This window comes from Antechinus flavipes, chromosome 4 (assembly GCF_016432865.1).
Source record: "Antechinus flavipes isolate AdamAnt ecotype Samford, QLD, Australia chromosome 4, AdamAnt_v2, whole genome shotgun sequence".
Taxonomy (NCBI): Eukaryota; Metazoa; Chordata; class Mammalia; order Dasyuromorphia; family Dasyuridae; genus Antechinus; species Antechinus flavipes.
In genome coordinates this window covers 183125586-183138029 of record NC_067401.1, presented here as the reverse complement: position 1 = coordinate 183138029, position 12444 = coordinate 183125586, and the positions used below count along the sequence as shown (strand labels likewise).

Here is a 12444-nt window from a genome sequence, read left to right as displayed (position 1 = left end):
AAATAAAATAAAAAGAATTCACCAGTCACCTAATGCCCTCTCCTCTCAAAATAACTCCAGAAACATTCTAGCCAGTCTCAAAAGAAAAAAAAAATATTGCAAGTAAGTAAAAGAATTAATCTACCAAGGACCCCAGTCAGGATCACATGTGAGTTAGCAGCCATCACTATAAAAAGAGCAGAAAGCTTGAAATATAGTCCAGAAGACCAAAAAAAAAACAAAAAAAACAACAAAAAAAAAACAAACCACATAATTTACCCAGATGAAAGAGATAAAACGGATATCCAAACATTCCTGATAGACAATCATAGGAACTTTGAAATATAAATAGAGTCAAGAGAAATATAAAAAGCTAAATATGAGAAAATAATTAGAAGAGAGTAAGCAAAGATGAATTGTTTCATTTTAATATGAGGAGTATCAGGGCAGCTAAATAGCATAGTGGACAGAGTGTCCTGGCTCAGAGTCAGGAAGACATCTTCCTGAGTTCAAATCTTGACTCAGACACTTGCTAGCTGTGTGACCCTGGTGCAAAAGGAGTCATTTCACCTTTTCTCATCTCATCCCATCACCCTTTAACTTTCTCATCTGTGAAATGAGCTGGAGAAGGAAATAGCAAACAACTCCAGTATCTTTGCCAAAAAGCAAAACAAAACAAAAAACCAAATGGGATCACAAACAATCAGACACACCTGAAACAACTCATCAACACATGTGGGGAAAATGATACATGTGTTTCTTTAGAATGCTATTAAGTTCAAGAGTTAATGAGGGAGTTTTATCAGGGAGTAAGGAATCAGTGAAGAAGTGGTTTTGCTCTATTTTTTGTTATTTCAAAAGAAGAAAGGAAAAGGGAGAGGAAAAATAATACAAGACAGAGAAAAAATTATCTCACAAGATTGGAGTACACAAGTATAAGATAAAATATGACAAAAAGATAAAATATATTTAAAAAACAAGGAGGCAGAGATGGTTTTATGCCTTTCTCTGTAACCCCAGTGCTTAGCACAGTGTCTAGCACATCTACCATACTTATTTGCTAACTGAATAAATTCCTTTGATTTCCTATCATTTCCAGGATCAAATATAAAATCTTTTTTTGGCATTCAAAGACGTTCACAACCTGGCCCTCTTAACTTTATAATCTTCTTGAACCCCATTCCCTTACTCTGTGATGTAGTGACACTGGTGGTCTCTCTGTTCCTCAAATAAGATATTCCATTTTGTGATTCCAAGCATTTTTACCCACTATCCCCCATTTCTGGAATGCTCTCCTTCCTCCTCACTGCCTCTTGACTTCCCTGACTTTCTTCAAGACCCAGCTAAATCCCACTTGTTACTCTGGGATTTCCCAATTCACTTTAATTCCAGTGCTTTGCTAATTTAGTCAGTTTCAGTGTAATCTGAGTAAAATTTATTTGTACATGGTTGTTTACATGTACTGTGCACTCTACAATTTTACATGAAAACCAAACTATAATAATGGGTAATTGTCATATACCATTTTTTGACTAAGATAAATTTAGCCAAAAAGAAAAAGCCAACAATGATCTGAAGAACATTTTAAGAAAATCAGATATAATAGATTTTTAAGAAAATCAGATATAATTTAAATAAAATAGTAAGGAGACTACAGCAACATGTTCCAGAGATTATTTAACATAACCACTCTAACTACGTTTATACCAGGAATGCAGGATTGGCTTAATAATGAAAAAGATGCAAACAGAATCGATTATATTAATAACAAAAGCAAAAGTCATCATATGATTATTATAATAGATGAAAAAAACTTTTGACAAGATATAATAATTATTCTTGTTACAAATGTTAGAGATAATGGGAATAAATGAATCTTTCTTTAATAAGATAAATAATATCTATTAGAGATCTTTCTAATAAGATGAGAAGGAAAGTGAGAATGATATTAAAAAATTCTAGCTATAGTGATAAGGCAAGAAAAAGAAAGTGAAAGAATAAGTAAAGGCAAAGAAAAATATTAAAAAATCCATATAAAGTCAACTAAAATTCATTTAAACAATAACTTCAGAAAAGCTGTAAAATATAAATAAATCCTGTATGATTAATTCATCAGAATTTCTGTATACTACTGACAAAACTGAAGAAGAAATAAATTCCATTTAAAATAATTATAGAACATATGAAGTGCTTGGGAATTTACCTACCAAGATATAGAAACTATATGAATACAACTACAAAATATTCTATATATAAAAACCACTCAGTAATTGGGAAAATAGTAATTGCTACCAGCCAAGTCAATATATATATATATATTTTTTTTTTAAAGTAACTTTTTATTGACAGAACCCATGCCAGGGTAATTTTTTACAGCATTATTCCTTGCACTCACTTCTGTTCTGATTTTTTCCCTCTCTCCCTCCACCCCCTCTCTCAGATGGCAAGCAGTCCTTTCCATATTAAATAGGTTACGGTATATCCTAGATACAATATATGTGTGCAGAACTGAACAGTTCTCTTGTTGCACAGGGAGAATTGGATTCAGAAAGTATAAATAATCTGGGAAGAAAAACAAAAATGCAAGCAGTTTATATTCATTTCCCAGTGTTCTTTCTTTGGGTATAGCTGCTTCTGTCCATTCTTGATCAATTGAAACTGAATTAGCTCTCTTTATCGAAGAGATCCACTTTCATCAGAATAAATCCTCAAACAGTATCGTTTTTGAGGTATATAATGATCTCCTGGTTCTGCTCATTTCACTCAGCATCAGTTCATGTAAGTCTCGCCAGTCCTCTCTGTATTCATCCTGCTGGTCATTTCTTACAGAACAATAATATTCCATAATGTTCATATACCACAATTTACTCAACCATTCTCCAATTGATGGGCATCCATTCATTTTCCAGTTTCTAGCCACTACAAACAGGGCTGCCACAAACCTTTTGGCACATACAGGTCCCTTTCCCTTCTTTAGTATCTCTTTGGGGTATAAGCCCAGTAGAAACACTGCTGGATCAAAGGGTATGCACAGTTTGATAACTTTTTGAGCATAGTTCCAAATCAGACAAGTCAATATAATAAAAATGACAATACTACCTAAATTAACTTACTCAGTGCCATACCAAACAAATTACTAAAGGATTACTTTATAGAGATATAAAAAAATAGCAAAATTCATCTGGAGGAACAAAATTTTGGTAAAGAATAGTAAGAGAATTAAAGAAAAAAAGGGGTAAGGAAAGCAATACCAGAAGACAGATCCCAAATTATTGTACTATGGGATCCAAAATTATCCTATCTGCAAGAAAAGCCATTGAGGCAGACGGAGGTCTATAATGTTCTGGTTTAGCTTTCTTGAGATCTTTGGACAGCCTTTGTTTCAACTGAGTAATCAACAAAAGAATAGTCTTTATTATCTCCTTCACAGTCTGTCTCCTTGCCTAGGGCCTGGGCTAACTTTCTGGAGGCCCTTCAGTTAGGCTTTGGTCTCAGTGGAGAAATGAAGAAGACAGGCCAGCCACCAGAGTGGTGGGAGATGGAATGAATCTCTCGTCCAGTCCTTGTTGGTTCTTATATACTCTATTATAATTACATCATCATAGGTGTGAATCTTGTAGAATAGGTGTCAATCTTGTGGAACTATATGAAGTACTAAGTATATGTAAAACTAGATAACCATTGGCTTATCAATTCCACTGAGTTAACACCTTGTTGTAGGACTAAATCAATCATACTGAGCCTTAAGTATACTTCTCCAGAATTCTGGCCCATTACAGAGGTCTGAGCTAATAACTTTATTAAAGGGAATGGACCCCTTCAATGAATGGGGCCTCAGGTGTCATGATACAAGATGCCCCCTTTCTTCAGGTTCTTATTTTTATCAGGCTTGATACTGAGATATTTAGAAAAGGCAAAGTAAAACACAGTCTTAGTAGTTGATAGACTTTGCTTATGACCTTTCTGAAACAATGAATTAGTATGGGTGGTCAGAGGTTGGACAAGATAAGGGTCATCTTTTGACTAAGAGATCATAAGATGATTCTGGTCTCAAGCTGGACAAGACAGGGTGATCGAAAGGTACAAAAATAAATTAGGAGGCTTTCCATATCACATTAGGACATCCCACCCACATGGGGCTTGGTGCTATATGTTAAAAGGGTGGAGGTCCTCTAGTCAACATTCTTGACTTATGTTAAGCAAGTGAACCTTGGAATTTTTATATCAGGTTATTGAACAATGAATTTATGAGCTCAGAGTTTAAAGTCTGAGGCTTATTGTAAGAAAGCTTATTTGTCCTTAGACATAACTAAATATATGTAAAATATGTATTAATATGCAATTCCTATACTAATATTAGATGATTGGGCAGACAGAATGCATATTACTAGATGAGTACATCACTAATAATTCCTAACAAGCACTAACAGTATAGAATCACACTGAACTGATTAATACTGATTTACTGATTGGAATAGGCTTTGGGGTCCAATAAATCATTTCTTTAGATGTAAAGGTGTAATCCACAAAACACTTTGATACTGGGTAAGAAATAGAGAAATGGATCAGTAGAACAGTTTAGGTATACAATATACAGGCACATAAATACACAGATTTCTAGTGATTGATAAACCCAAAGATTCTCACTACTGGGGACAGATTACTCACCTTTCAGCAAAAACTACTAGGAAAACTTAAACCAACGTTTCATGGTTTATACTAACAAACTCAAAATGGGTACAGTATTTAGATATAGTGATATAAACAAATTAGAGAAGCATGGAAGAAATCACCTGTCTTATCTATGGATAGGGAATTGTTCTTGACCAAACAAAAGAGAAAGAAGTAAAATATACAATTTTAATTACACACACACATACACACACACACACACACACAAACACACTGTGTGCGTGTGTGTGTGTGTGTGTGTGTGTGTGTGTGTTTAATTAAAAATTTTTTCAACAAATAAAACTAGTTCAGGTAAAATTAGAAGAAAAGCAGCAGGAAATTGGGAAGGAAATCTTTGCAAAATGTTTCTCTGATAAAAATTTTATTACTATAATATATAGGGAACTGATTCATATTTATACAAATAAGAGCCATTCACCAAATGATAAATTATCAAAGGATATCAATATGCATATCAACTAGGGGAACAATTTATAAAACAACATAATAAAGACAAACAACTTTTGACTTAAGAACTTTTAACATTACAATAACTAATTGCTTTCTGATTCTCCAGTTTTCAGCACAAGGCCTCCTTATCTCTCTGACATATATCCCTTTGTCCTTGCTGCCCTCTGTGCCCTCCTCTCTGCCACATGGGTTAAGTTCCTTCCAGAATTTTCATTTTGAGGAAAGGCTAACGGCAGCTATCCTTCACTACTCTCCCTGCTCTACTTCTGACATTTTTCCTATTTTTCATGTGCTATTTTCTCCCTCTAGAATGTAAACTCCTTGAGGGTAGGGACTGCCTTTTGTTTTATATTTGTATCCCTAGTACTTAGCACAGTAGGGACATAATAAGCATTTAATAAATGTTTGTTGATTTGCTGACCAACCAGAATTCCAGGAATTCATGATAAAATTTTCTTTCAGTTTTCTAAGAGAATTTCAGATTAAAGATTGAAATATATGTATTTCTGGACTTGGCCAAGGAAGGAATTTGTATTGCTTGACTATGTATACTTATTACAAAACTTTTGTTTTTCTTTCTTTTTCAATTAAATGAGGGGAGAGGTGTGATGGGAGGAAGAGAAGTAGATTTTTGTTCATTTAAATTGTTAAATTAAATTTTTGAAAAGAAAAATGTGTATCATGATTTATCAAGGGCAAGCAAAATGTATTTCTTCTATCTGGCTCTCTGTATCTTTGTGAGGCATCTATCTATTTAAACTGTTGTAGCCATTAAAATCAAGTATTAAATAAATTAAATTTAAGCTAGATCTTCAAATCACTGTATTTTCAAAGTGTCAAATCAAATTAAAAAAATAAACAAACATTTTCAATCATTTAGAAGCAACCAGGTGACATAGTAAATAAAGTGTTGGACCTAGAGTCAGGAAGATTTGAATGCAAATTCTGCCTGGAATATTCATTAGCTATTTTAGCTACTTTAGGTAAATCACCTAATCTCTCATGCTTCTAGCCTCTAAGGGTTCTTCCATTTCTAAATCTATGATCTTATTATGCCTTTCCACTTATTGAAAATATTTTAATAATTAATAACTTATTATTAATAACAGAAATAAGTTATTTTGCATATAATTGGAGAAAATAAAATATTAAATTATAACATATATGAAGAAAGGTACACACACACATATTGATAGAACTGTATTTCATGAAACTGCCTCTCATTGATATCTATAATACTTAACTAATAAATGTGGTTACTCCTAAGAAGCTCAACATCCAAGAATTTCATGCCTTAAAAACTGAATGGAAAAAGTCTAGTAAATTTTTTTTAGTTCATTACCTTCCATCATCTGGACCTCCTAATGATACCAAGTATTTGCTATTTGGAGAAAAAGCCAGAGATTCAATTTTGCCCTTGTGAAGTGACAGTCGTGCAATCAGCTCCTTCTTTGCATAATCCCACAAAATGACATCTGCCTATAAATGAAAAGAAAAAATATATATACAATATACATAATTACAATATTTCATTGTAAAGACAATAATCACTATGAAGATAACTACTTTGTAAACAAGACCTTGACAGAGCAATTTCTCCCTACCTTAACTCTTAAACCAATTCTCTTGACCTTAGATCATGTCATTTAAACTAAAAAGTCCTCCTCCCCCAGTTCTCTTTAAATAATTCTAGTTTCTGGAAAATGAATGGATGCCCATCAATTGGAGAATGGCTGGGTAAATTGTGGTATATGAATGTTATGGAATATTATTGTTCTGTAAGAAATGACCAGCAGGATGAATACAGAGAGGCTTGGAGAGACCTACATGAACTGATGCTAAGTGAAATGAGCAGAACCAGGAGATCATTATACACTTCGACAACGATATTGTATGAGGACATATTTTGATGGAAGTGGATTTCTTTGACAAAGAGACCTGAGTTTCAATTGATAAATGACGGACAAAAGCAGCTACACCCAAAGAAAGAACACTGGGAAACGAATGTGAACTATCTGCATTTTTGTTTTTCTTCCCGGATTATTTATACCTTCTGAATCCAATTCTCCCTACGCAACAAGAGAACTGTTCGGTTCTGCAAACATATATTGTATCTAGGATATACTGCAACATATCCAACATATAAAGGACTGCTTGCCATCTAGGGGAGGGAGTGGAGGGAGGGAGGGGAAAAAAAATCGGAACAGAAATGAGTGTCAATATAATGTAATTATTAAATAAAAAATTTTTTAAAAAAAAATAAAAAATAAAATAAAATAATTCTAGTTTCAATCTTATACATTGGGGGAAAAAAACTTGATATTTTAAAGGATTGTATCAATTTGGGTACACCTTTTAGTGTTATCAATAATGATCTTACCATTTTGTGGGATTCTTCATGTAAATTTTCCACATTGGTCTATTTATGACATTATCTCTTCATTGATCTTGTATGACACAATTTTGTTTGTTTCTTTTTTGAGATTTATAACTTTATGACTTGAGCAGATAGTATCACTGGAGTTCTATTGATGTAAAAGATAAGTTTTTTTTTGTTTTTTTTTTTAGAGAAACCTGGTGTTATTAGGCTGACTTTTATTGAGTGTGGATCATAGGAGACTGAAATGTTGTAGATTTTGAGACAATTAGCATATCATTATCCATAAGAGAAGCATCTGTATAACCTTTTCATCTGTAGGGAATCACTTTTTCATTTGAACTCTTGTGTTGGACATCCTCTGTAACAGTGGCAAGCTTCTTTGATGAACATACCTATTCCTGTTTTATGTGTCAACTGCTATGTAATCATGAAATCAACAAAATTATTTCATCTTCTGAAGAATGTTGTAAGCTTTTAACATATGCATGAGAGGTACCCTATTGGAAGGAAGCCTTCAAAGCTATATTTTATTTCATCAACACAAAAGCTTTTTAAAAATAATCAATAATTAGGATGAGCTATCTTAATAGGATTTCACTTCTATTAATTTATTTTTCCTTCCAGTGCTTCTGATTATTTTAAGAGATACTGCTTATACTTCATAAAATTCTGCCAATTAATTTATATTTAAAAAACCTCATTATTCCAAGCTGTTTTATTTTGCTAAACTTCCTTAAGAAATAGTGATAATCCATATATATCTCTATTTCTTTGTTCATTTTTTTGATTTATCAATATGTTGTCTGAATTGGATAGCTTGAAAATGTTTTGATGGTATTTCTCATTTTTATTATTTTTATTTTCCTGTAATTTCATATTAATTTTTATCTTTGCCTTAACAAATCAAAGATCTAGTTGCTCAACAATAATTAATTTAGATATGACTTCCACACATTGCTATTCTGTCATATTCAGTTAATAAGATTAATTTTGCTAAGTTGTTCTTTTCCCTCTTTTCTATTCTTTTTTATGCTTTATCAGAGCTAACTCTTCGAAGAGAGGGATAGTGATACTTGAAAATGAAGGTGAAATAAGTACAAAAGATAACATTCTTTTTTTAATTTTAAAGAAATGACTTCCACATGACACTAATCATTTCCTTTCTATTAAGATATGATCAATTTAATTTTACACATAATGCTATTCAATGTTTACTATATCCAGAGTCTCTCCACACTTTTCTTGATGTATAGGCTTTTGGATATTCTACACATTGTTAGCATCTTTCACTTCTAGATCATAAACTATATTTTTTGTCATTCTTTACCATCTTCTGCCCATGCTTATCTCTGCAAAGAGGCCATGGCCTCTTTATGACTCAATAAGTCATAAATATTTGGCTAATTAATATGAAGAGTATTATTTTTATTCTGAATTAACTTATTTGTACATGTTGCTTTATTGTCTTCAGAAGTAGATTGTGAACTCCTCGAGGCAAGTTTTACCTTTAATAATTTTTTTAATAAATATTTTTTTCTTTTACCTTTAATAAGTGCTTATTGACTGAGTTCTTCATAAACTTTCTTTCTCCTAATCCTCTACAACACATATTGACACATAAGTTAATTATTTTTATTGTGGTCATATATTATGATCACTTCAAAACAAAATAATCAAATGGCCTAAGGAATTATTTTTATTATATTTAGGCACATGATAAAACCAACTTCTAACAACTCTATGATTTGCATCTCCAACTTTTGACTATCTTTTCATTTAATTGATCTTTCTTGAAGGGTTTTCACTTATTTTAATAAGGTAAAATTAATGTGATTCAGTTCCTCCATAGTATGTCAACTATTTGGTTACTGGACAAGGATCTCACATTTATTTAGAATATCAACTTAGTTAATGTTTAGAGATGGTTTCTTAGAACCTTTTATTCCCTTTTCCACCTCTAGGATCAGTACAGAAATAGGGCTACATAGGACTAAGAACCATTTTTCATTTTTGTTTTATGGGTTCCATGATCAAGAAATGTATCACTTAACAGCTAGTGATGAGCCCCTCAGTATTTAGCTACATAGTACATATAGTCACTAGATCCATATTCAAAGACTTTTCAAGACCAAAATTTGTGCTTACTCTAAGATCATCTTTAAGAGTTATCTCTATGCCATAATGAGTTATTGGAATAGGGCTTTCATAATCAACAACTATGTATATATACATGTGTGTATATGTACATATGCACAGATAAGTTTATACACATATAAGTTTATAAAGATCCTGGAGTGGTTTTCTATTAATTTAATTAATTAATTTTGCTGAGGTAATTGGGATTAAGTAACTTGCCCAGGTCACATATCTAGGAAGTATTAAGTGTCTGAGACCTGATTTAAATTCAGGCTCTCCTGACTTCAGGGCTGGTGCTCTATTCACTGTACCACTTAGCTGCCCCTGTTAATTTTACAGATGAGGAAACTGAGGCAAACAAGATAAAGATGGATTTGAATTCAGGAAGATGAATCTTCCTGATTCTAGGCCCAGAACTTTAGCCACTTCATCACCTAGATGTCTTTATATAAACACAGACAAAAAAAACATACATGTATTAATTACATATGTAATATATATACACATGACACACATATATAATGTATATATAATCAAAATCAAAGACTATATATGATTTACTAGTCCATAGAAAATTCAACTAGGTAAAGTCAAGTAAAAGGAAGGAGCAAGAGTGAGAGACCCATTGCTCAATTTAACTTCTTCATCATCAAACCTAGGTTGCAGAAAGACTACTCACTTCTTCTAGAAGCTGAGTAATCCTAAATAAGAAGCCTTTCTGTGAGGATTATCCTAAATGAATAAAAAAGTAAATATTGAGGTAGTAAAGTACATCATAAAGAACACTGGTCTTTGAGTCTGAGAATCTGATGTTGCACTTATTACTTTATGATCTTGAGTAAATCACTTAAACCCCTGCGCCTCAGTTTCCTCATCTGAAAGTAAGAAGGTTGGACTAAATGACATTTAGATCCCTTCCACATCTAACTATGATATTATGCATGTATTATCCTTAAATTATTCACCTTGAACCCCATAAAGGTAACCTGTCCAGAAGCAATATAATCACCATTTGAGGAGATAGTAACACAGGAGACATTGTTGCTATGTCCATGTAGAAAATATTGCTTATTTGTGTTTATTGATTCAACAAGGACCGTGCAACCCAAAGGATAGACCAAATGTTCCTGATCAGGATGGCATATCAGACCACAAGGAACATGTCCTAGAAGAAGCAAAAGGAAAAAAAAAAAAGGAGTCAGTTGCAGAAGTGGCTTCTATTGCATAACAAACTAAAACATATAAATGAAACAGTGACTATTGAGAGAATATTACATGTCTTTTCTGAAGCAACTACTTCAAGACAATTTCCAAATGATTTAAAATTGGGAGTGGGGCTCCTGTTTCACTGACAGAAGTGATTCTATGGTACTAAAAAAGCCTTTAACAATAACCAAAATTTTGATCATGAACCATGAGTGCCTTTAGTAATTGTATACAAGATGAGTTTCAGAAAAACAAATTGTCATGAAATTTGACTTGTTTTTCTTTTTTGCCCTCAAATCTTCTTGCTATAAATTTGCCTGTTAGTGTCAATCATAAAGAAGCACTATGAAAATGTTAGCTATTATCATCATTATCATTCCAAGATTTTAAATTACAGAGCAGTAGTCTATCTGCATTTGTGGAAAGAATTTCCAAGTCTGCAGTTCCTTAATACAGCACATAGATCTGGACCAAGAAGAAAAACAAAACTTGCGCAGAGGAAAGGACTTTAGGAAACTAAAAAATTACAAACATAGTATTATTACTACTTAGTTTGAAATCTCACTATTGGAGTTATTCCTTTTTAATTGACAACAAAGACCCGCTCCAGATGAAAAACAAATTATCTGTCCTCCTTCCAGGCTTTTTTCACTTTCCCACAGATTCTCCTCACCCATAATCAGAAAATTTTTAATCTAATTTGATCAGTATTTTAAAAGATAGAAAAAACAATGAGTTAATAGCACAGTGGATTTTGAATCAGGAGCAACTAGGCGTCAAATACATAGCAATGCCCCAAACCCAAGTGACTGGAGTCAATATTATAGTGCTTTGGATCAGAAAGAACAACTTCAAAGATCTGAAGTTAGGTACTCCGAAACTGGAGAAGGAGCTTTAGAACAACTTTGTTTATTACAAGGGCCAGCTCTGAGCCAGCCAATAAGCCTATGGAATCATTCTTGATGATTCTAGCCCTCTCTCTCCACCATCCTTGTAGCTAGTCCTCCCCGCTTCTCTCAGATCAACAAATCAGAGCTAGACTCCAGGAACAAGGTCAGGGAGGGAAAAGGGAGGTCGGGTGTAAACTGTCCAGTGTCTCAAACTCCCCGTTTGCCACCTCACTTCTACGCATATGGGTTTTTCGTTCCCCTTGTGGTTCAGAGAATCTTAAAACTGCAAGAGTCCTTATTAATTGTAAACCCAACACCCAGTTTATAGAGTAAGGGCCACTGTGACTAAGTGACTTTCTTAACATCCCAGGGACAGAGCCGGTTTAGCATCCCTCTTCGTGTCTCACCATTGAAACCGATCACCGCTTCAAGCTCCAGTCCAAGCACCTCGGATTCTGGCAGGGTCTCGGAATCCGCCATGGTCACAATACAACTTTCTTCTGCTTAGCTGAAATTCAGCAAGCACTCCGCGTCTCTTTGTCGCGATGGCAACGAACTTGCACCTGCGCTTGCGTACAAGTCAGCGCCAACAACCACTAGCGGGCGCGCAGTACTTCCACGCCTTCTGCAGATCTTAGAGAGCCGGCTGTGTGAAAGAATTCATTCCTCCGGATGAGATGGAATGCGTCACAGTCCCGTCTAATTTTAGAT

The 12444-nt window shown here is 33.6% G+C and overlaps 1 protein-coding gene across 1 annotated transcript in view; it reads right to left on the bottom strand.

The window, feature by feature from the left end:
- The window catches only part of CFAP52 (cilia and flagella associated protein 52), a 58442-nt gene extending 45998 nt beyond the window's left edge, over positions 1-12444 (bottom strand). The window contains exons 1-3 of the mRNA XM_051995699.1: positions 12141-12444; positions 10603-10802; positions 6464-6600 (exon numbers count right to left, since the gene is read on the bottom strand). Coding sequence (XP_051851659.1) covers positions 6464-6600; positions 10603-10802; positions 12141-12213 — 410 coding nt within the window. The 5' untranslated portion in view covers positions 12214-12444. The remainder of the gene's footprint in view (positions 1-6463; positions 6601-10602; positions 10803-12140) is intronic.